At 32.5% G+C, this 24,855-nt stretch overlaps 2 protein-coding genes across 2 annotated transcripts; both read right to left on the reverse strand.

Moving 5' to 3' along the window:
* Positions 1-1,760: 1,760 nt before the first annotated feature.
* Positions 1,761-4,107, reverse strand: LOC108455317 (aluminum-activated malate transporter 2-like). The gene is made up of 6 exons (XM_017753896.2): positions 3,450-4,107; positions 3,224-3,364; positions 2,846-3,118; positions 2,633-2,751; positions 2,399-2,542; positions 1,761-2,313 (listed from the first exon to the last, which is right to left on the reverse strand). Exons 1-6 carry the CDS (start codon positions 3,736-3,738, stop codon positions 1,882-1,884), a joined length of 1,398 nt encoding a protein of 465 aa, XP_017609385.1. The 5' UTR covers positions 3,739-4,107; the 3' UTR covers positions 1,761-1,881.
* Positions 4,108-22,431: 18,324 nt separating this feature from the next.
* LOC108455316 (aluminum-activated malate transporter 2-like) lies at positions 22,432-24,644 on the reverse strand. The gene is made up of 6 exons (XM_017753895.2): positions 24,327-24,644; positions 24,096-24,236; positions 23,723-23,995; positions 23,536-23,648; positions 23,150-23,293; positions 22,432-23,072 (listed from the first exon to the last, which is right to left on the reverse strand). Exons 1-6 carry the CDS (start codon positions 24,616-24,618, stop codon positions 22,689-22,691), a joined length of 1,347 nt encoding a protein of 448 aa, XP_017609384.1. The 5' UTR covers positions 24,619-24,644; the 3' UTR covers positions 22,432-22,688.
* Between the last annotated feature and the right edge of the window lie 211 nt (positions 24,645-24,855).

The following is a 24,855-nucleotide window of genomic DNA, read 5'->3' on the forward strand; positions in this document are numbered from 1 at the left end:
TACAAGAACCATACTGATCGAGAGGTTGCATGACAATCGGTTCCTCGTGTCGAGTTAGAACCGATGTTGATCCCCTTGCGGCATATTCTCCTAAACCAATCTATGTAGTCCGGAGATGTCGCCAACTTGGTGTGAGAAATGGTTCATGCGTTGGCAAGTAATCGTACCTATGCTGCCACATTTTGATATAGTTATTGTGGAATGTTGGCCAATCTTCCTCGAGTCTCCCTCGTAAGTTGATCTTGTGCAGGTCATCGAGCTCCTAGAGTGGCAGCGAAATACGTTGCATACACCCGAACTTTCGCATCACTCGGTCGAATTTATACATCTCGACCATTGCAAAAATGATAAATGACGACGTGCCAAATGTTGCTTTTGGCCAAAATTTTGGCAGGGATGCATTCTTGAATTCTTGGATCCACATATGACATCCATACAAATTGCAATACGAATTTATAAATTTTAGCACATGCCAAATATTTAATTTCAAATGTTTAAATTAAATATTATATAACTTTGAATTTAATAAACTAACCTCCTCTTCAGTTTGTTGATCTAAATCTAGCCAGATATCCTCGGGCTCGGTTGATATACTTATGTGTCTCGTGCGATTGTTCCACCTATTTAAATAATATGTTATTTTAAAATTACAATAATGAAAAAAAATAGGATAATGATATTATTAAAATAATTTTACCATATTACGAGTGGGAATTCATAAAAGGGGTCCATTCGAAAGTGTAAAAATGGTAGTCGATACCATGCCCATGATTGAAGAAAGAGCATGCAACCATCGATTTTAACTTCTTCTAGTTCGTCGCTTGACACATTTCTCTGTACAACGTTGTCAGCATCGCTAATCCCCAACTAAGTCATCCTACTTCTTTCAACTCGCCTAGTAGTTGTAGTCACCTTAAATGTATCGGATTTCAAGATTTATCTAGCATAAGCAGACCCCTGATCAACCTCAAGATGAATGCTTGTGCAAATGTTCTTTTTCAACGTCACTCGCAGAGGCCTCGATACATTTGAAATTGTCCTCCAACCATCCCATCTCAATCCGACTATCCCTAACCTTGTTTGGCACCCTCCCTTATAGTTCCTAGCATGTTGCACTCCGCTGGCCTTGTAACGACTTCTCCATTGGCCGGTAGACTGAGTTCTAAACCAACGTCCTCGAGTGCAATTGTACTAATAAGCTAATGTGTTAAAAATAGTAATTAAAAATAAAACAAAGCTTAAACAATATAAAATAAAAAAATATAAATGTGAGGATGAGAAGAATCTAATCTAGGACTAAAATAAAATCACTAATATTTACCATCAAGCAAAAGAAGTTAATATATCAAAAAGTAAAAAAACACACACACACACACACATTTAAGGACATGTATTTCTCTCCAAAATCGAATTATTTTCTTAAATATAAAAAAATACATTTCCTTAAATATATTTTAAAATGAACATTTTCTTCAAATTTAGCCAACATTACATACTAAATTTAGGGAAAGGATTATATGAAACAATGACGCCACGTTATCTGTATCTCTTTTCAATAGTTTTATGTCACATCAGTACTTTTATCCTGAATTTCAGGATTTTATCCTAAAAAAAAATCAAATTCAAATTAAAATACTAAAATTCAGGATAAAATCCTGAAATTTAAGATAAGAATACTGATGGGACATAAAACTTTTAGAAAGAGATACAGATGTCGTGGCGTCACTGTTTCATACAATCCTTTCTTCTAAATTTATCATTATGTTTAGAAAAAATAACTACAATTCTGTGGTAAAGAAAATATGAAAAATAAGAAGAAAAAATTTGTTAGAGAATAAAAAAATTACACAATGAAGTTTTCATTTCTCGTAAAAATTATAATTATTCCGCCACTATTATCGCAATATGTGGCACAGGCATGGCAGTGCTAGAATCATGTTGGACTTCTCCCTGGTGGATGGAATCTGGTTGTTCGGGCAAGACTGTAGCATTCCCGTTTCTAAAGGCTGCGGCCTTCGCCAATTCATTTACAGCTTCAGAAATTTTCTCAATGCACTCAATGATTTCCAACAGAAGTGAAGCAACTGAAGCAGCTGGTATAATCTCCAGCAAATCTGCTTCTTCCCAAAGATTTGTTCTCAGGAGGGTTTTGAGCTCTTCAGCAGCTTCCTTTGAGCTATCAATGTGCACAATAGCAGATCTTGTTCGAACCATTTTACGAAATGTCGACGCCATTTCCTTCAAAGCTCGGCTACATTCCAGGCTGACCCTTTTGCACTGCCCTTGAATTTTCCCACGGATTTCTACAGGAGTCTATGAGGACATTTGAATTAATCGGTGAATGAACAATAGAATTATGCTCTGGCAGCGCATTAAATATAAATCTTCATTTTTATACCTGGATTTTAGAGTTAAGGTAGTTATTAAGAGCTTCAACTTTGTAAGCACAGTCCCGAGTAAGGTTTCCAATTTTCAGGTACATTTTCCATGGATGACGGTACCCGAATGGACCATGGCCGGGTTCCCATCTTGCAAAATTAGCCTGCAGGATGTATGAGCATTGAAATATTGAATAAGCTAGTTGATTTAATTAAACTAATTAACGCCTTAAGGTTAATTTGCTGATCATTACCATTGTTTCTTCACTGCTTTTAGAGGTTAGAACACTTCTATATCCTTGAAGATATGACTTATTATTCTCACCGGACTGATCATGTTCTTCAGATACTTTGAAATATTCGTCTCCAAAGGCTGTTTTGTGTACATTAAATTATTAGTAATTGCATGTGGAGGATTAAAACAATAATCCATTATTCAAATATAATAAGTGGACATGAATTTGTACCTTGAAAAAAATTCCCAAGCTTTTCCATGTTAGTAGCTACCGAGTTGTGGAGATCCTCACCGATCCAAACCGGGCAAACGCAGATACAAACAATGAGAGAAGCACAGCTACCAACTAAGATGGTTGAGAACCTTTCATGGGCCATTTTTAGCACTTGGTCATCTCGGTAACCCGATACAGATACTAAGCAGAAGGTCAAAATGAATATCAACAGTCCATAGTCATATCTTGCTTTCATTTTTGGGAAGAATCTCATAAATGTCATAATTACAGCTGCCAAAAGTCCAAGATGATTTAGATGATGTTAGATACTGAAATGAACTCCATGGATATATAATCTGATTCCGAGTAGTTTGTAACTAGTATATGTGATTTTACCTATAATGAAGACAAAAGTTGCTATCAAGATGGGTTCCCCTTTTCTTCCAGCAAGAGTTGCTAAGCAGTGAGCTCCAACGCCCAAGCCACCTGCAACGAATGTCGCCAACATTCTATTGAAACCTTTACCTAGTGTTGCACCTGCACAAGTTTAGAAAAAAAGAAGTTACAAAGATGGCAATGACAGATTAAACACTGCCATATATTGTTTGTGTTATGGACTCACCTACGGAGAATTCGAAGACAACTACAACAGTTAGAACAGCCCACATTGCACTGTCTCCAAAACCATCATAGAGTGGCTTAAAGTAGTAGAACAATGAAACAAGCGTTAGAGCTAGCCCTACTTTTAGGGAATGAACTATTCTTCTTGGATCATCTTGTCCGAGTTTCTTTGTCTTCCTTACAATCTCCATTGTTTTATCACAAAATTTGTTTGGCAATGCCTTGAACCATTGGCACCCACGAGTTATGGGTCCAGAACTCTGCTGCTGTGGAGATGTCAACGTTTCCATTTGATATTCCAGAAATGAAAGACAAGACTTGAGAAAGAGTTGAAATGGAGTGAATTGAGAGAACTCAGGAGATTAGATGGTTTTTGCTTCGGATTCCAAGTATTTATAAGCAAAAGATGCGTTGATTTGGAGCTCTAATTGCGCGTTATTATAACTCGGAGCCTCGGGCACTGAAACAGACTGACAAATACTAGTACAAGGGGGAAGTGGCAAAGGGGTCAAACAGGACTAGCTAGCTGAAGCAATCGGCATGGAGCGCTGTGCGTGGTTATATGAAATTCTAGAGACAAATAAGTTAGATCCAAAGTTAAGTTCAAGATCTATAACCTTCCCTTACCTAAAAGCATTTCATTTCTTATACACACATTTTCACATAAAAAAAAAAAAAAAAAAGAGCTCGAGTTGTTCATATAAGTTCTTATAGAAAATAAAAATAAATAAAGGCTTTTTTTCTTATTTTTATTTGAACAGTGGAATCTAACAGTATATATGTCTCTCCACGTGCCACTTTTCAGTAAACCAATATCTATTTTTAATTTCCCCTTTCAACAACGTGATGAAAAATGCATCGTTTAGAAATCCTAAGCTGGTTGGAACTTGGACCTATATAATCTTCATCACCATGATCGATGGATTCCATTGTTTATTTTAATTATCAGTGAGTAAAGGTTTAAAATAATAATCTACTAAATTCATTCGGAAAATAATTTAACCAAAACTTGAAATATCCTTTCATGTATATAATGTTCAATGCTTCCTCCCACTTCAATTAAAATCCTAATTGCAGAAATTTTCCAAAGATGATTCTTTTCTTTGGAGAAGAGGGTTTCCTTCAAGTGGATTTTGTTTTTGTTACCCTTTAAACTCCAGTTCTTTATTTTTAATTCATGGACAAAAATGCGTGTTCTGGGCTAATAAATTCTCTAATATACATTTCTAGTGATTTGAAATTCAAATTTGAAACCTTTTCTCTTTCATTACAAAATGTAATTATTGTAACTATATCAACGTGAAAAAATCTGAAAATGTGGCAATGTTTAAAGCATGCAAGGGACAACCGACTCCAATGTCGTGCCTGAGGGGGATGTGGAAGTTCAACCATCGGTCGTAGAGGGTGACCTAGAACAAGGCAGCGGTAAGAAACGGGCATGGGAGGCTACAAGCTCAAAGATCATTGCGAAAATGGAAATTGCCTTGACAGGACAACCTGGAGGTATGAGATATTTCAAGCATATTTAGACAAGCTGCAATGAGATTTACGAAAAGGAAAGGGCCGGAGTCAAAAGTGGAAGAGAATTCATGAAATCGTTGAATCAACCTTGCAAGAACCTTTTGTGGTTGGTCTTGGTAATGTTAAACTGCTGTGATGGTTGAACTTTTGCTTGGTGATGTTAACTAAGTTTTTTTTATGATATTAGATAATTGAACTTATGTTAATTATTTATGTTTGCTGATGGATGATTTTTCCTCCCAAACATTTGAATGTTTACTTGTGGGATTTTATGGTAATTAATTTGGTTATCTATTTTTTTTAAAGTTAATTATTTTATTTTATTTTTCCTTCCTTTCCCTTTTCTTTCTTTTTTTATTTATTTATTATTATTATCATTTTCCTTCTTTCATTCTTTTTTTCTCTTTTCTTCTTTTCTTTTTACTTTCCTTTCATTTCCTTTAGGTTGCTGTTATAGTTTTGGTATGTGTGATCGAGTAAGTATGCATTCCACTGTTGCCAATTGAAAGGTTAATTGCGTAAATTTTTATTTGTAGAACTTCTGTTAAATAGTTGTTTCGTTCGTTTCTATTGGAGTTGTTTTCAACTCGAATTGTTTAAACTTTCTTTTAAGTGATTGTTTGGTTTCATTTTAAGCAAGGATATCGAAAGCAACGATCCTCGACGCACTAACTCGAGTAATTGCTATTGATTTTGTCGATAAGTCTAGACTCGTTGAAGGTTTTGCGTCGAAACTTTCGACATAGTTTCTGCGTGTGATTGTGTATTGTTGTCAATTAAGTTGTTTAATTGAATTATTGAATTGTCGTTTTAGGCTTCGAAAGTCTTCTATGTTGTTCCTGCTTCGAAACTACTTCAGGTGCATATTGAAAACCTGACTCTCTGCAAAATTCGGATGCCGAAAACTATGACTGTCGATGCCATACGACTATGTGCCAGGGCTTAAAAGTAGGGGCTTAATTGCTTAATTGCTTTTTTTTTTTGAAAAAGCTTGAGGGCTTTTTGCACCATTAAGCCAATAATTTAAAATACTTAATAATTATCAAAAATTTGAAATAAAAATAATAAAATAATAAGAGCTGATAAATACAATATTGGGCTCATATATATATATATATATATATATATATATATATATATATATAAATTAAGCCCAAAACCTAAATCTAATATGATTTAAACTCGAATTAAAAGACTCGAACTCGTAATTTTCATAATAATCCCGTCCAAAAATTCTACTCGCATAGTCTTCATTAAAACGATCATAACTTGAGTTCCCAAACTCAAAATTGAGTGATTCAAAGTGTATTTCGAAGCTAAGAGATAGATATTCGAATGCTATGAAGACATCTTAATCCATAAATACTTGGATCCCATCCAAAAAATTGTCACAAGTTGACTAATATTTTTAAGGTGAAAATTGACAACTTAGTTGAATTGACTTTAACACATTTCACTCATTCCATGCTTATATCATTCCTTGTTTCTTCGAAAAGATTCATCCTCACATACTTGCTTTGGTTGAATCTTGGTTTGATTTGCTTAACCTTTAACCTTTGAGGTTGGGCCTGAAGTTGGGTTGAAAAGATTCATCCATCACATCCGTGGGCCTGAAATTGGGTCTTGAGACTCGTATCATTATGTATCATGTAGGAAAAGATAAAAACTTTGAGGTTTCATAGTAAATAATTCTATTATGAGGTCATTATACTATAGTAAATCGTGAGATATGAGCATTTCGACCAATAGGAATTTAAAGGATTAAATTTTAATGAATGAATTCATAGCCCAGGCCGTATGAGTATTCGAAGTATGGGACACACGGCCGTGTCCCAGCTCGAGTGTCTGCCTGTGTGGGTAGTCAAAATAGAGACATACGACTGTGTCGCAATGGGTATTCGAAGTTTGGTCATACTGTCATGTTGTCAGGACGTGTAACTCTCTGAGACCGTGTAGTTCATCCTGCACTAAAAAAATTAAAAGACACACTGTCCTGTGAGGGTGGCCGTGTGTGGCATATGATCGTGTGGCATCTCATATCTCAGGTCGTGTACTCCCTATTTAACCTCTAATGCAAAGCCAAATCAAGCACCAATTCTTGTACACGAAGACACACCATACTAAGCGTATTTCACATGGTTAAAAACACATTCAAGGACACCAAAAATATACCAAAAATCATCCATCCTATGTCTAACCAATATGCCATCAAAAGGCACCACAATTTACATATCAAACTTAATCTAATTCAACATCTTAATGTCATTGATTAAACATATACCAATCATGCCAAATAACCATTTCAAGAACATGCCATTTCACCGTATATTATGTACTTTCAATTAAGCATGCATAAAGGTTCAAACCCATCCAATGAAGGAAGTGACGTTTGCTACGATCAATATCCGAACAACACCTTAGCTTTTCCTCGGCCTTTAGAGCTAGTTGATAGGCCAAATTCACAAATTCACTCCAATATTTACATGCGAATAACCAAGAACATTAATCCTAAACAAGCTTTGCACAACTCAAAACAAGCCAAATTTACTAGTATAATCTTATAGTCATATTACATGCCATTTATAACCATTATCCAAAGTAACTATAAACTACCAAAATCATGGAGGGATAGTGTGATGCTTGTAATGACTCAAAATTTACGGGCATCGGAGAAGTATGTTGTCGGGTCTCCATTTTCGTAAAATGGATTCATAAATATTTATTAAAAATATTTACAAAGTTAGTTGTTAGTTGTGTAGTTGATTAAGTTTTGGTTAGGAGAATTAGCTTAAATTAGGAGTAATTAGGAAAAATGACTAAATTGCAATAAGAGTGAAAGTTTAATTATAGATTAAAGAAAAACTAAAGGGACTAAAGAGGCAATTAAATCATTTGCTATAGTTGAGGCGGTTTAATGTGGAAAATATTAAATATTTTTATAATTAAAATATACATATTTACTTAATAAATAAGAATATTATTATATTATATTATATTATATTATAACTAAACTAAATAAAACAAAACAAAAGAATGAAAAGAAACAGAATAGCAATGGACAAAATAGAGAAGGGGGAAAGAAAGAAAAGAAAAAGGAAAAAATAAGGTTTTAAAGGTTCCAAGTTAATTTGTTAACGTCGTGCCGAAAACATCGGCTAAGAAGGGGAAAGAGAAAGTTGACGAGGAATAACACGAGGATATACGGTTTGTATTACTATAATTTAAATCTATTTATTATTAATTGTTATCTTTTAATTAAAATGCATGGTAAGTAAAATGAGGTGAGTATTGATACTGAATTGAATAAAATTGAATTGAATTATGAATATATGTGAGTATTTGAAATGTATATTTATTGGAAAGTGGAAAGTGATTTGAATTGAAAGTATGAGAAATTGTGATTGAAGTGAAATTGATATAAATATTGAGTGAAATTGAAATGTGTTTTGAATTCCCTATTAACTAGTCGGCCTGAGTTGGATATAATTGGCATGCCATAGGATTGGAAGTGTTCAGAGATACTTCGACCTCGAGTCAATGAGACACTGGGTGTCATACTGTTACTTCGATAGATTCAATGAGGTATTGGGTACCAACTTACTTCGACTTGGCCGATGAGATATTGGGTGTCAACTATTTCTTCGAACTATCTGATAAGGCACTGGGTGTCATACTGGTGTGTTTTGGTTGGATTCGGGTATCCGCTAAAATTCGAGTCGTGTTAATAGGGGTAAATAAATGAATTGGTAATAGAAAAGATATTGAGTGATTTTGAATAAGAATTGAAATAAGATATTAAAATGAAATATTAAAAATAATAATATGATTTTGATATAGTGAGATGATATTTAAATCTAAGTAAAGAAGTGCTATTTGGAAATAGCTATTAATAAGAAATGATATAACAGTATGAAATGATTATTGAAAGACTAATGTTGTAAGATTTTAGATATGAAATGGAATAAGATATTGAATTGGGATATGAAAATGAAATGTATGAAATAATGGTTTATGAAATGGTTATTGATGAAATGCATAAAATGGATATTGATATAGTAAGGAGATATGTAAATTAAAATGAAGAAAAGATATTTAAGATAGATATTATTAAGAAAATTTAAAGTTTAAATGCATGCTTGATTTATTGAAAGTAAATGGTGGTAAGATTAAATGTGCATATTTATTATTTTTACCTTAAGTATTTGAATTATAGTAATACCACTGAGTGTATACTCAGCGTACGGTTTGTTTCCGTGCGCAAATTAGGTATGTTTTAAAAGTTTGAATAGAATGACATGTACTTAGGAAGATTAAGTATGTTCCAAGTAGTAGTAGGGACTAAAATATAAATTATTTAAATTTATTATTTATTTTTATGTTCAAATAATATATTTAGTGTTTAGCCAAAATCACTTTGGCACCAAATGTAATATTTCTATATCAGGTTCCTTGGGTCGAACATGGTATAGGGGTGTTACATTTAGTGGTATTAGAGCTTTAGTTTAGAAGTACATGCCCTATAGGATATATCGATATGATGAGATATGATATCAATATTAGAAGTATTGATAAGTTTGAAAATATGAATTGTTATTGATAAGGAAATGATTTTGAATTAGTTAGTAATGACTCAAGAAGGAGATAGATAAATACTGAAATTTGATAAAAACTTATTTTCTGTCATAGATATTGGAAGAAATAGTAATAAATCTGATATTGCCTGATGAGATAACAACTTCAGCACAGAAGGAGAAAGTTGATAGGATGATTAGAGAAGTACAAGATTATAGAATGAAACCAGAAGAAGACATTGTTCAACACCTTATTACTGTAAATCGAAATATGCAAGAAGTGTTATGGAAGGGTCATGAACTGATTAAAAAGAATAAAGTGCAATACTTGACCCTTAGAGGAACATTAATAGAACGAGATCATCAAATGATTTTAGATCAACTTTAGAAGACATTGGTACCACAAACTTATAGGAATATAGTTATACACTATGTGAAGTTTATAATCTCTGAAGGAGCAAGGAAAATAGCGAGACAAAGTGTAGGCTCACGAAAGTTGACTGAGAAGCAAAATGTCTTTAATATGCCATGGATGGAAAAATTAGTTGTTAGGAAATTACCAAGAGAATTTATAGATTCAATACCCGTTATAAAGATGGAAGAGGAAGAAGATCCTGAGGAATTTCCAAATTGGATTGTAGAAGATGAATTTGAAGAGAATTTAGAACTTAATATAGAGAATTTTTCGAGGGAAGATACAGAATCAGAGATGGAATAAGACGTAGAAATGGATTTAAGTGGTTAAAAGTAAAAGTTAGGGATTAGTGAATATAAAGGAAAATGAGTATAAATGTATATATAGTTGTACATGTACAGAATGAGAACTTAGAAAGCTGGAGCTTTTGAATGAAAAGTTTAGTATATTAATATAAAGTTAGTCTTTTGGAAATGGAAGAGACAATAGAAATATGAGAAGAGGAATAGAATAGTAATATTTTCCAATTATGAAGATCGAAAATGAATTTAAAAAAAAGAAGTATAGAAAGAAATAAAGACCTTAGTTAAGTAAATAATCAATATTAATAAGAGAATAAGAGAAAATAGAGGTTCTTGAATGAAGAGAATATAATAAGTCTAAAAGATTGATAGTATATAATATTATAATGAATTAATAGAGATAAGTTATAGTTAAAAAGCGTAGTATTTTTGTTTAGAAAATGTGAAAACTATTAATGGTAAATTTTAATGTATAAATTCTAGTAAGAAGAAGAATTGGAGATTTTCTTGAAAAGTATGAAAAGAAGAAAAGAGAAAAGAATTAGGTAAAAGAGTGATGACAAGTTCAATTCTATTATGATCAATTAAGAAAGGTAAAGAAGTTTGAGAATTTGTACTTGTATACGAACATGAAGAGCAAAATAAAATAGGGTTTCAGGTTACCTCCAAGGCAAGTGTTAAAAGTTTAAAGAAAAGAACTATTGGACCTTGTGACAAGAAAATCTCATTTAAGTGATATTTTCTGAAAGATGCTTTTAAATATGGCTCTAAAAGACATGAAATAAATAATTGTTCAAAATTGTTGAGAAAACCAAGAAATAGTTTGTAATGGGTATTAATAAGAGAATAAATTGAATATAAAAAAATTTAAAATAGATTATAGAAGATAAGAATAGAATTGACCATGAAAAATAGTGTAAGTACTTTAGAGAACATAAAAAGTTAGCAAAATGATTTTAAGAATTAGTGAATAAAGAGTGATCTAAAGTGTGAAAAGAAGAAGAAGAAGAAGAAGAAAAAATAACAAAGTTATAAATTGTGTAATAAAAGAGGCAAACATTGGAAAGAACAGTTACCTCGAGGAGACTGTTGGCAGTGGCCGGGCCAATAGATTTCTAAGAGGTTTGGATTAAGAGTAATAACTCTGATCTATAATTGGAATAATTATTGTTTGCCTCGAAAAGAGAAAAAAAAGAAAGAAAATGAAAATGAGATTATAAAAGTATAACAAAGTAGAGCCTAAGAAAAATGTTAAAAAGACTAGTGTCGTGATTTGTATAAGATAGTTGTGATAAGAATAATGATAAAAACAAATGAAAAGAAAGGATAGAGAATGGATATAAATGATAAGCTAGGTAAATATATGCAGTAAGGAACTATAGAATTATAGAGATGATTTTAAGAAACTAAATGAAGAAAAGACTTTTGATTAAGTGGAAAGAAAAGAAATAAAAGACCAATTGAGTGGAAAAAGGAAATATAGGATTATAAGAATAACTTAAAGGTAATCTACTAAAGGTTTTCGATTCTTATGGAAAGAATATTGCCATTTATAGTGATGATCCTTGAGCCGTTTTAGTCGTGTTTTGATGTAAGATGGGAAGTGATTGCTTATGCATCTCATCAGCTAAAAATGCATGAACGCAATTATCTAACACACAATTTAGAACTAGCTATTGTGGTTTTTACTCTAAATATTTGGATACACTATCTATATGATGAACAATATTATATTTATACCAATCATAAGAGTATCAAAAAACTTTTATCTTAAAAAGAGTTAAATTTTAAGACAACGTCGTCGGATAGAGATTTTGAAAAATTTTGATTGTGCTATTGATTATTACCCTGGTAAAGCTAATGTTATAGCTAATGCATTGAGTAGGAAAGCAACAAATGAATTGCAAACAATGTTTGTTTAGCTTAGTATCAATGATGATGAAAGCTTATTGGCTCAATTAACAATCAAATTGGTGATGTTGATCATGTAACACCCCTAACCTGTATCCGTTACCGGAATAGGGTTATGAGGCATTACCAAACTTATACACTAACCATCACCAGAATAGGGTTACGAGGCATTACCAGACTTATACACTAACATTTATACAAAACCGAGTCATAAATTTTACATTCCAGATAAATTCTTTTCAAATATCATCATAAAGTCCCTAATATGGGTGTACGGGGCCCAATACATGCTTTAGAAATAATTCGGGATTAAACCGGCAACTTTGGAAATTTTACCTTGAAGATAGGGGCACACGCCCGTGTAGCCTGGGATATGGCTGTGTGGCCAGCCCGTGGGGTTCCCATGGTCGTGGGGCCAGGCCGTGGACAGATCTGACTTGCACACACGATCGTGAGAACAGCCCGTGTGACATAAACAGAGAGCCACATGGCCTAAGCACACGCCCATGTGACTTGGCCATGTAAAAACATAATTTTTGACCATTTTTAAGCTATTTTCACATGCTAAACACATCTAATTCATGCCCAAGCATTTACTAATAGTTCTTAAATCAAATATCATTCGTTATGCCATTCAAACTTAGCAAATATTCATTCATTCACTATAACACCTCTTAAGGATTATGTACCATAATTCATCAAAATTATACTACATTGTCATACTAGTCAAACTCATGTAAGTTTAACTTCCAAATTAAGCATATTCCATACCATGCTTCAAAAAATTTCATGTTTATTCACTATCATGTACAAAATAACACCTTAACAACCTAGATACATGCCATTTTACCAAAAGAAAAGTATTCACCATTTTGAGTCCGAGATTGGCTTGGATGCTGAGTCCTTAGCTTTCTTTCGTACCTAGTCCTGCGCACTGAAACATACCGTATGCTGAGTATACACTCAGTGGTATTTCTATAAACTAATACTTAAAATAATAATAAACCATGTATATACATTGTAACTTAAAGCCTTTTACATTCATTAGTTAAGCAATTCATATATATATATGTATATATTTATATATTTCTTATCACTCGATATCTTTCAACCTCGTATACCAGTCACAGTTACATAATCAATAGTAAACAGTCTTCAGTACTTTCATTTACCCCTATTAACATAACTCGGACCTAAACGGATACGCGGATCCAACCCACACACCGGGGATAATATACAGTGTTTCATCGGCCGAAACCGGAATACACCGTAGGGTAACAGTAACAGTAACAGTCATAGTCAAGTACGAAGTACCTCTTCGGAACAAATCCGGAATAGTCACAGTAGTCGACACATATAGTGTCTCATCGACACACAGTCGGAATATCCCTGAACACTTCCAATTCTATGGCATGCCAATTGTATCCGACTAGCCCGACACTGTTAATAGGGTATTCAAATCATTTCATTTCAATACAGAAGTAGTAATAGTTTCCATCATATCATTCATTATACATTCTAATTATTAAAAATAACAATTACATTGTATTAAATCATTAAGCATAGTTTATAGAAATACAAACCAAAATTCTCGAGTTTAATCGATATCCTTGTTCACTTTTTCCTTTCCCTTTTTTGATGACGTTTTCGGTGCTACGTTGACTACATAAAATTTAACATTTAAAATTATCAATATATGTTGTTTAATAACACACTCTTTAATTTTTCATGTAACTTTACTATATTTCCAATTAGGTCCTATCACCATAACCATTCTTTTTCTTCAAATAACCTTATATGTAGCACCCCAAACCCGGCCCAGAAGTTATGGCCGGATCCGCATGCCACATCAAAACGTTAAAAAAATTCCATTCTAAGTCCGAAAATCGTACTTGATGTTCAAAAGATTAATTCATTAAAGGTTAAAGTGAATGGAAGTCGTGCACCGGTAGGAAACCGAAAAGAGGTGGTGAGTCCATCGGACTGCTAATACCAAGCTCCTTCGGATCCAATCCTAGACATGCATACTGCCATTGCCACACCTTAACGTCATGGATATTTCTAGAAACCGATTTGATTAAGTCATTTTTAGGAAAAGTGATTAATTTTGGAAAATACTTTTATTGCGGAAGCTTTGCTTGTTGTCGTGTTATTTTGAAATCAACTGTTGTTTTTAAAACGCGCCTAAAGCTATCCAATTTCAACAGTTAAAATAAGTATTACCTATCTTAGTAATACATATTAAAACCATCAAAATAAATAAGCGGCCTTATTACATTTAAAAGCCCAAAACCTTAAACGTAATTAAAAGGATGTCCAGTTCACCGAAGAAAATCAAACTTTCGAGCGGGTGGCCACTCAATTCCTCACGACTCCAAGCCCACTATGGTTGGGGATTACTGCGTGGATGAAAATAAAAGGGATGAGTTTGGGAAAACTCAGTGTGTAAAATAACCCAACCATAGTCTAAATCAGCTCAACCCACAGAAACTGAATAAGTTGGCCTTAGCCGAGCAATGTAATCTGAATAAAGCCCATAGGCCCATAATGAGTAAGCAGATATTACATGATTATGCAGAAACCCAACCATATCCAACCATATACACCCCCGTACCAACCTTACACCGTGTGGAGAGACAACTCGACCCACCCAACAGCTACACACCACAGAATTTGCAGCATGGCTGCCAGAACAGAAAATGTGACAAAGTCACCAGATACAGATAATCGTGGCAGAGCCACCAGAACAGATATATGTGGCAGAGCCACCAGATCAGATATTTGTGGCATAGCCACCAGAACGCTTCCTCCATAATATACCCATGTCCCAATGCAACAGATATATAATCATGGCATACATCATACAGAATCAGATCGTCATGCTTTTCAGTCAAAATTAACCCTAGGGGTATAACGGTAATTTTACACCTAGGGGTATAACAGTAATTTTCCATATATAGGGGTATTATAGTAATTTAGCTACTTTTATGGTTTTCATGCATATCCTAACTATTTACGTACTATCAGAACACTTACCGCACATACTTACTGAATTGGGCCCGTTGGCCCATGAACCCGATCTTTGGCCCATTAAGCCCAAATTATCAAAATGTACGAAATCGTGCGTACTGCAGTTTATTACTTTAGATTACCAAATATACAAACCCAACTATCTTACGAGCATTCGACACTCGCAAATTCCCAAAATAACGACTTTTCGACATTTCGCTTTTCGGCTTTTGCCAATCTAGTCTATGAGAGGTGTCGATTACACACTGCTTTGACGATATCTCGATGTGAGATCCACACACGAACCGCCTACAATTGGATTACTAACACGTTAATCTAACTATTCAAATACAAACTACGATTAACCCCTTACAATATTCGGCCAACCACACCTACAGATCATAGTAAGCTTATAAGAAATCAATAAGCAACTCATTAACAAATTTTTGTCAATGTTTACCACATAATCATAATTTCACTGCAAGCTATCTTCCTGAGCAACAGTCACTAAATTATTTATAACTGGAGCTACGAAACTCCAAATCAAGTGCCGTTAATTTTCCCTGAAAATAGACTCATATATCTTTTATCCATTAAATTTTCAGAATTTTTGGTATGGCCAATCAATACCAGATTTTTCTTAAAGTTTCCCATGTTTCACTGTTTGACTAATCTGACCACTCTTCATTACGAATCAAATTTCTCATTGTACAGAATTCAAAATATGTTCTCGTTTATTCCATTTGAAACTAGACTCATTAAGCTTTAATTACATAATTTATGCAGCTTCTAACTCATCTCTCACAATTTATGGTGATTTTCCAAAGTCACATTACTGCTGCTGTCCCAAGCAGATTTATTACCAAATCACTCTTTCACACCTAACTTGCATGCTTGTTATTTAAACATGTATATCACCAATCAATCATCACATACCTATGATTTTACTTAAGTATAATCTCCATTTCATCATTTTAAAGCACAACATGTTAGCCGATTTTTCCCTTTAGCATCTAAGGCACATGCATGCTCATTTGTTTGGCTCAACTTCACCTATCTTCCATTTTTCATCAAAAGAACATGAAACAACAACCATTTCCTTCATTTTAATTCATGACTAAATGCTCACAACACAACTAAAAATCAAAATATACTTCAAGAGTTAAGGTAGAATCAAGAAGAACTCATGAACCTCAAAATAGAAGCAAGGTACCAAGAACTTACCTTCAATTTTCCTCCTCCTAATGACCGAATACTCAAGAGCTTTCTCCTCTCCTTTCTCTTCTCTAACTTTCAGCTATGATGAACAAAGATGGACAAAACTTTGTTCTTTTCACCCCTTTTTCTTTTAATAAAACTTCATATTTCATCCATTTAATTCTTTAATACAAAAGATATGAAATTTCCATCATGGAACATTTACCTAACTCATTATCATGGAACATTTACCTAACCCATTATCATGGAACATTTACCTAACCCATTATCATGAAACATTTACCTAACCCATTATCAATTTGTGTCAATTTGTACCATAAATTATGGATATCAAGTGTACATTTTGTCTACAACAACATGATGACCAGCCACTGCATGTAAAATGGGAGGTTTGTCATGCAAATCCTCCTATTTTGCACTCCTATTTATTTGGCCACTTCAATTTAGCCTATAGCATTTTCAAACATTTTCACATAGGTCCTATTTCATAATTTCACCCCCTTTTTCTTATGGAACAAAAATTAACTAAAATTGTCGGGTTCTATCTTAAGCTTGGGCCTTCTAGAGGCCCACTAACATAATTAAACCTATGCCAACATTCACAGAATTCCCAAAAATTGGGGCGTTACATTATAAATTTATTTTATACCTACTTTAAACAAGTTTCAACTCTCAATATTCAATATAAAACATCAATTCTACAATTTAAACAATTTAATCCTTACTATAACAAAACTTATATCAATCTTTTCAATTACATCCTTCTCCCACTTCTAACTTGAATTTCTATCAATTAAACCAATAATTCTTCCATTCATTCAGCTTAATCAACATCTAAAAATTCAATAACTTTCTAAATTCCAACATAACTCAAATAGTGTTTCTTCCTAGGATTCTATAGACACCAAAATTACAAGAAAAAGGATTAAATTGACTTACCACTTAAAGCTTGAACCTTAAAGCCCTATTTTTCCTTTCTTTTTCTTTCCCTTTTTCTTTCTTTCTTTCCCTGTTCTGTTCGTGCCCTTCTTTTTTCTTTTTCTTTATGTTTTTATTTCTTTTATTTATTATAACTATTATATTATATCATTATTATTATATTTTAAATTATAATTATTATTTCTTAAATATTAAGTAAATACATATATATTCATACATTTGTACCAATTAAAATAATACACATGTATTTATACTTACCACACACTTGTCACATAAGGCTTATTTTCTAATTTAATCCATTGAATTTTCTCTATTCTACAATTAAACTTTTACACTATATTTAATCTAGTCCTTTCACTAAATTAACCTTGATTCAAGCTAATTCACTTAACCAAAGTCTAATTAACTACACTACTGGCTTCGTAAATATTTCTAATAAATATTTACGAATTCATTTTGCTGAAATTATAACCCAAAAATTTAATTTTCTGATGACCTTAAAATTTGGGTCGTTACAGATCAAATTAAGTCAGCGCAGTTAGAACATGACAAATTGGTGAAGAAAAGAGAAATAGTTCAGAATGGTATATTAGAAAATTTTAGCCTTGATAATTGTGGTTGCTTGAGATTTCACAATCGAATTTGCGTTCTGGATGTCTCTAAATTCAAAAAGTTGATACTTCGTGAAGTTCATAATGGTCATTTCGCTTTGCATCTTGGAGGAACGAAAATGTATCACGACTTGCAAAAATCTTATTGGCGATCAGAAGTGAAAAGAGATGTGGTCGAGTATATGGATAAATGTTTGACTTATCAATGAGTTAAGGTAGAGCATCAGGTTCCTATTGGATAACTTCATCTTATTAACATTCCTGAATGGAAATGGGAATTGTGTCATTAAGGATTTTGTAACAGGGATACCCTTATCAGCAAGTAAAAAGAATACTATTTGGGTGATTGTTGATAGACTTACGAAATCAGCTCATTTTATAGCAGTCAAAACTGATTGGTCACTTTAGAAACTTGCTGAAGTTTAAATTTGGGAAATTGTGAGGCTGTACGATATTCCTGTATGTTGAATGGAATTGAATGAAAAAAATGATTGGGCTAGAATTAATCCAAGAAACGGGGGGAAATTGTTAAGAAAATTCGAGATAAGCTAAAGGCAGCTTTCGACAGACAGAAATCGTATATAGATATAAAACGTCGAGATATTGAGTACCGTATTGGCGACAAAGTATTTCTTAATGTTTCGCATTGAAAGAAAATATTGAGATTTGGCCGAAAAGGAAAATCGAGTCCTTGTTTTATTAAGCCGTAAGAGATTATGAAAGAGTTGGACTAGTTGCCTATCGCTAGCATTGCCTCTGAAATTATAGAAGATTCATGATGTTTTTCATGTTTCCATACTATAGAGATATCGATCAGACCTTTCTCATATTATTTCGACAAAAGATATAGAAATCCAATTTGATTTGTGTTATGAAGAAGAATCGGCTGAGATTTTAGCACGAGAGGTAAAAGAGTTTCAAAATAAATGAGTTCCCTTAGTGAAAGTATTGTGGAGAAGTTATAGTGTAGAAAAAGCAACTTGGGAATCGGAAGAAACTATGAGGTCTCAGTACCCCCATCTCTTTTCAGGAAAATTTCGAGGAAGAAATTTATTATGGGGGGGAAGAAATGTAATGACCCAAAATTTACGGGCATCAGAAAAGTGTATTGTCGGGTATCCATTTTCGTAAAACGGATTAGTAAATATTTATTAAAAATATTTACGAAGTTAGTTGTGTAGTTAATTAAGTTTTGGTCAGGAAAATTAACTTAAATTAGGAGTAATTAGGAAAAAGGACTAAATTGTAATAAGAGTAAAAGTTTAATTATAGATTAAAGAAAAACTAAAGGAACTAAAGAGGGAATTAAATCATTTTCTATTGTTGAAGCGGTTTAATTTGGAAAATATCAAAGATTTTTATAATTAAAATATATATATTTACTTAATAAATAAGAATATTATATTATATTATATTATATTATATTATATTATTATAAAACAATGATTTTATTGCCTCTTTAGTCCCTTTAATTTTTTTTTAATCTATAATTAAACTTTCACTCTTATTGTAATTTAATCCTTTTTCCTAATTACTCCTAATTTAAACTAATTCTCCTAACTAAAACTTAATCAACTACACAGCTAACTTCGTAAATATTTTTAATAAATATTTACGAATCTGTTTTACGAAAACGGAGACCGGACAACACACTTTTCCGATGCCCGTAAATTTTGGGTCATTACAATGCTGCTCCGACGAGAATTCCAGCCGGTCAAGCTTTATGATGATCTACAAAACATGGAAAACAAATGACGTAAGCATTATTAATTAGTAAACTCGTATAAAGGAAACTTAGCTTACCGAACATAAAACGATTAAACTGTTCAAGAATTGATCATTAGGTCATATGGACATTTTTCTTTCCTATTCACACCACTACACAATATTAGTAGGTATTTAAGAACATATAAATCCAATCAAACATAAAGCATACCATATAAGATTTTCAATACACCATTCATCCATCATATACTAAATTAACACCTTTTTCAAAACTTATACATATATTAACATTTTTGATGTAACTGTAATTGTATCTGTAATGCTCATACGAACTATGAAATGGGCCTGCTCACATGAGCTATTAATCGGGATGTTAAGCCACATGATGCTGCTCACATGAGCTGTGGAGAATCGCAACAAATGCACTCAGCCATTGGTAGGATATCCAAGACCAACACCCGAAAACATATGATTCCTAATGACATATCATTTGTATCCTAAGTATTCACAAAGTTCAAACAGGATATTTTTGCGTATCAATCCTTAACCCTTTTCCTTTATAAAATTTCTAATATACATATCCATGAAACTTATATTTATATTTAATATAAATAAATACCCGTAAATACTAGATTAATAATATTTATTGATTCTCTTGTTGGAATTGTGATCCCGAAACTATTATTTTCAACATCACTAAAAACGAATTGTTACAACGCCATTACTTCCTTCTTCATTTAATAAACTATCACCATTAGAGAGTCAAAACAAATTATTCAATCCCTGAATGAGCTCCTTCTCCATTGACTCTATGGAAACTTGAGTTCTGTTTGGATTTTCCATTTGTTGAGCTACAATTTTGCTTCTAAGCTCTTGAATCTCGATAACTTTGGAGGGAAAGCTAATTTGATATATCACAAAAGTAACCATGTAATTGTACAAATTCTGTACAGTTTTGTACAATATTTTTTTGGATATTTAATATCATTCTTAAATTATATATCAATTGTGAAATTTTTACTGAAATAAAAAGAATAATGTATCCAAAATTTATTAGTTGGCTTGTAGTTATTAATGGTATTTACCCTCAGTTACTATATAAATATACATAAGATGATTATCGGTTTATTTGGATAACAAGAGTAATTTAGATGAAAGTTAATTATATTTTCTATAATTACAAATAATTGTAAATTTTAGATATGTATGATTAATTAGGTGTAATTATCCGTAATTCCCTTTAATTTTAGTAGTATAAATTGTAATCACACAATTATATAATTTATGTTTTAAAAATATTAATTATTATAAAAATATCAATATGATAAATAAAATCTAAACAAGTAACAAAATTGAAATCAAATTATCACATGTAATATGTTAGTCCATTAAAGTACTCAATAATAAGATTACTAATAAAATAACAAGAACAATAAAAAAAACACATGCAATTTATCTAATAGCTCTAGTATTTCATTTTTTTGGGATTATCTTCTATTTAGCATTTAACATATACTCTTTATTATTATCTGAATCTGAATTTATATAATTAAAATTATTAATATCTCTTTCTTTCATGTACTTTTCAAAGTATGGATCATCCAATTTTCATCTCGAATGAAGTTAAAAAGTATGCAACATGCTAATACATAACAATACAATCCAACCTTATTTTTTATGCTATATTGAGGTGATATTGTTAATATGAGAAATCTTAAAAAAAGAAAAAAAGAAATGTCTTCTCAACCACATTTCGAAACTTTAAATGTCTCAAATTAAAAAGTTCGCAAGTTATCTCTGATATTTGTGTCTGGCACCATTCTTTCAAATGGTGTCGTACCCCACGAGAAAACTTTTTGTATTTATATAACTAACATCTACCACATTATACTTGGGTTTCAATACAAATAATCTGTAGCTTTCATTATAAAAACTTATATAAACTTAATTTGAAGAAAAACTTATGCTAGGTTATAATATTTTTATAGTAAGTAAATTAAGTTAAAAATAATTAAAATTTATATATGAAACACTAACTTTCAAACAATTTTTAACATTTTTTATCATAACTTTAGAAAAAAAATTGTAAATAAATTATCACAAAATATTTTTATAAAAAATATATTTTCTTTTTAATTCTAGCTTAGAAAAGTAAATAAGTTATGTTCATACTTTTTAGTCATAATTTTTATAGATAAATACATTATAACATGTAAATCATTTTTGTAATATATTTTTGAACATAACTTTAGAAATTTTTAAGATTAAAATAATGTAATTTTTTTGTCATAGATTTATAAAATATACGAAAATTATTTTTATGACATAATTTTTGAGAATTTATAATATAACTTTAGAAAAAATTTATCATAATCATCCTAAACTATCGCATGTGTTTATATTTATAATATAATTTTTCATAACTTGTATAAAAATAATCTTTAAATTTAAATCATGTATGGGTATTTGGAAAGTGACAAGGTAATTAGATTTTGGTACAATTACTTCAATTCTCACACTCATCTCTAAGAATTAAAAAGTATAATTAAGTACTCTGATCACACTCAATTCAATGAACTTATAAATTACAATGATTACTCAAAATATCACATTTAACTAATAACAAACAATTACACTCAAATTGAATTATTAAGTGATTTTTCAAACAAAACCAATAAATTATATTAAGATACTAAAATACCAACTATTTATGACATTATCTCTTAAAATAATAAAAAAAGACCAAGGCGTGGTGAATGGTCATATTCCTAGTTATTACAGTAGCAAGTAGCAACTGAAGTACGGTACAAAAGCAAAGAAATTTGTCCACACGATCTCGATCTTAGTGTTCCTCATCCTGGTCAAATTTCATATTCCAAGATTTAGCAAAACTTAATGCAATCAGTGAATAAATATATTTATATATAAGATATTATTTACACCCCAAGATTCGTCGGTTCACTAATATAATAATTCCTTCTGGTGGAATCAGAATTCCTATTATCTGGAAATGGGTTTCTAAGATATCCCAATTTTAGGTTGTCCTGTCTCGGTCTTTTCAGGTGAGACAGTTGGCTCAACGACTTCAAATTTTAGCATCGTTGCAAGTTCGTTAACAGATTCAGCAATTTCGGCCGTGCAGGTGACTACATCGATTAATAACGAAGCTACTGTGGCCACTGGTACCACTTCCAATAGGTCCGTTTCATCATCCCATAACCCTGATTTGAGCAAAGTGTCGAGATTCTTTACGGAGGATTTTGAGTTCTCAATGTGGATATCAGCAGCAAATGGTTGCACCATTGTTTTGATCGCCATTGATAGTTCCTTCAATGCTTTACCAGATTCCATGCTTATTGTTGTGCATGTCTCTTGGATTTTACTTCGGATTTCCCGTTTTGCCTGCAACATTAGAATAAAATGATTTGCCAATTTAAAATATACATGAATTTAAAACGTGGAGATTTAAACATTAATACTTGAATGTCAGCATATAGGTGTCCGTTAAGAGATTCAATTCGATAGGCACACTTTCGTGTTAGAGCTCCAATCTTCAGGTACTGCCTCCATGGATGTCGGAATTGAAATCGACCATGCCTTGGTTCCCATCTTGCAAAATTAGCCTAAAAGTTCAAGAAAAAATAAATTAAAAACCAAACAAGAAAATTGTTGATATAAAGTTTCATTCAATCTCGATGGAATCTGATGGTGGTTCCCTAAGAAGCAAGCCCTTGACCGGGCAAGTCTCATGTCGGAATCAAGGATGCTGAGTGTATTGGGCGAGATAATTGCGTATAACAAAAATTGAACAATCTTTTTTATTTTTATAACTAGAGATGGAAAACAAGTAGAGGTTTTGACCCACCAAGGCATCTTCGTTGGTTTTGGAGTCAAGAACACTTTTATAACCCTGCAAGAAGGGTCTATCTTCTTTGGACTCTCCATCCTCTGGCATTTTAAAGTATTCATCTCCAAACCCTGTAAACATATTCCAGACCCTGTAACTAGATACATACATTGCTTTTTGAGGAGTTGATAATGGAGATGGGTACCTTCTAGGAAGATCCCAAGCTTTTCCATGTTGGAAGCAATCAAGTTGTGAAGGTCTTGACCAGCCCACACAGGGAAAAGCAAAACGGATATTATGACACAGGTTGAGCCACCTATGAGGACGGTTAACAATCTCTTGTGAACCAATTCTAACACTTCATCATCTCGAAAACCCGAAATCGAGATCAAAGAGAATGTCAAAATAAATATCAATAGCCCATAATCGTATCTCGCCTTGATTTGGGGGCAGAATCTTACAAACGTTGATACCGCAGCTGCAATCACGGATAACATATACATATATATGTATTTGAAGAAACTGTGGAAAAGGAGAATTTTGGGTGGATATATTGTTAAAGTGCCAGTTTTGTATACCTTGGAGGAAGACAAAGAACCCGAGTACTATGGGCTCACCTATCCGTCCCGATAGGTTAGCCAGCTGATGAGCCCCAACAGCTAGACCACCAGCAAGCAATGTTGCCAATCCTCTATTCACTCCCTTCCCAAGTGTAGCCCCTATTGAAGTTAATTGCTATCAGGTCAAAAACTATTTATGTCAGCTTAATTTGTTTTATTTTTGGCGAGGGGGTGTGTGACACAACATACCGACAGAAAATTCGAAGACGACGACAACAGTAATCACAGCCCACATTGCGGAAACGCCGAAGCTTTTGTACAATGGCTGGTAGTAATAAAACAATGAGACCAAGGTGAGTGCAAGTCCGGCTTTCAAGGAGTGAACTACTCTTCTTGGATCATCTTGGCCAAGCTTTATCAAGTGACTGAAAAATTCAAACACTTTAGTCTTAACGTGCTTGCTAAAACCCTTAATCGGTGGCCATCCACGAGCAAGCAGGCCTTGTTTTACTGTTTCTTGACTGGCACACTCTAAATCCATAGCTGATATGCAAAAAGTAATAAGAAAAGCTTGCATGAACCAAGAGAAAGAGTAGACATTATAAAGAGCTTGGGGGTAAGAATATGCCCTTAGAGGCACAGTTTGTAGGCCAATATTAATTTGGAAAACAAAGCATCTAGCGCTTGTCTATAATATATATATATATAGTTTTAATTAAGTATAAATGAACAAATTCATTGCTGACCTTTAATTTGTGCAGGGTAAAATAAGAAGAAA

Source organism: Gossypium arboreum, chromosome 9 (assembly GCF_025698485.1).
Source record: "Gossypium arboreum isolate Shixiya-1 chromosome 9, ASM2569848v2, whole genome shotgun sequence".
In the NCBI taxonomy this organism is placed as follows: Eukaryota; Viridiplantae; Streptophyta; class Magnoliopsida; order Malvales; family Malvaceae; genus Gossypium; species Gossypium arboreum.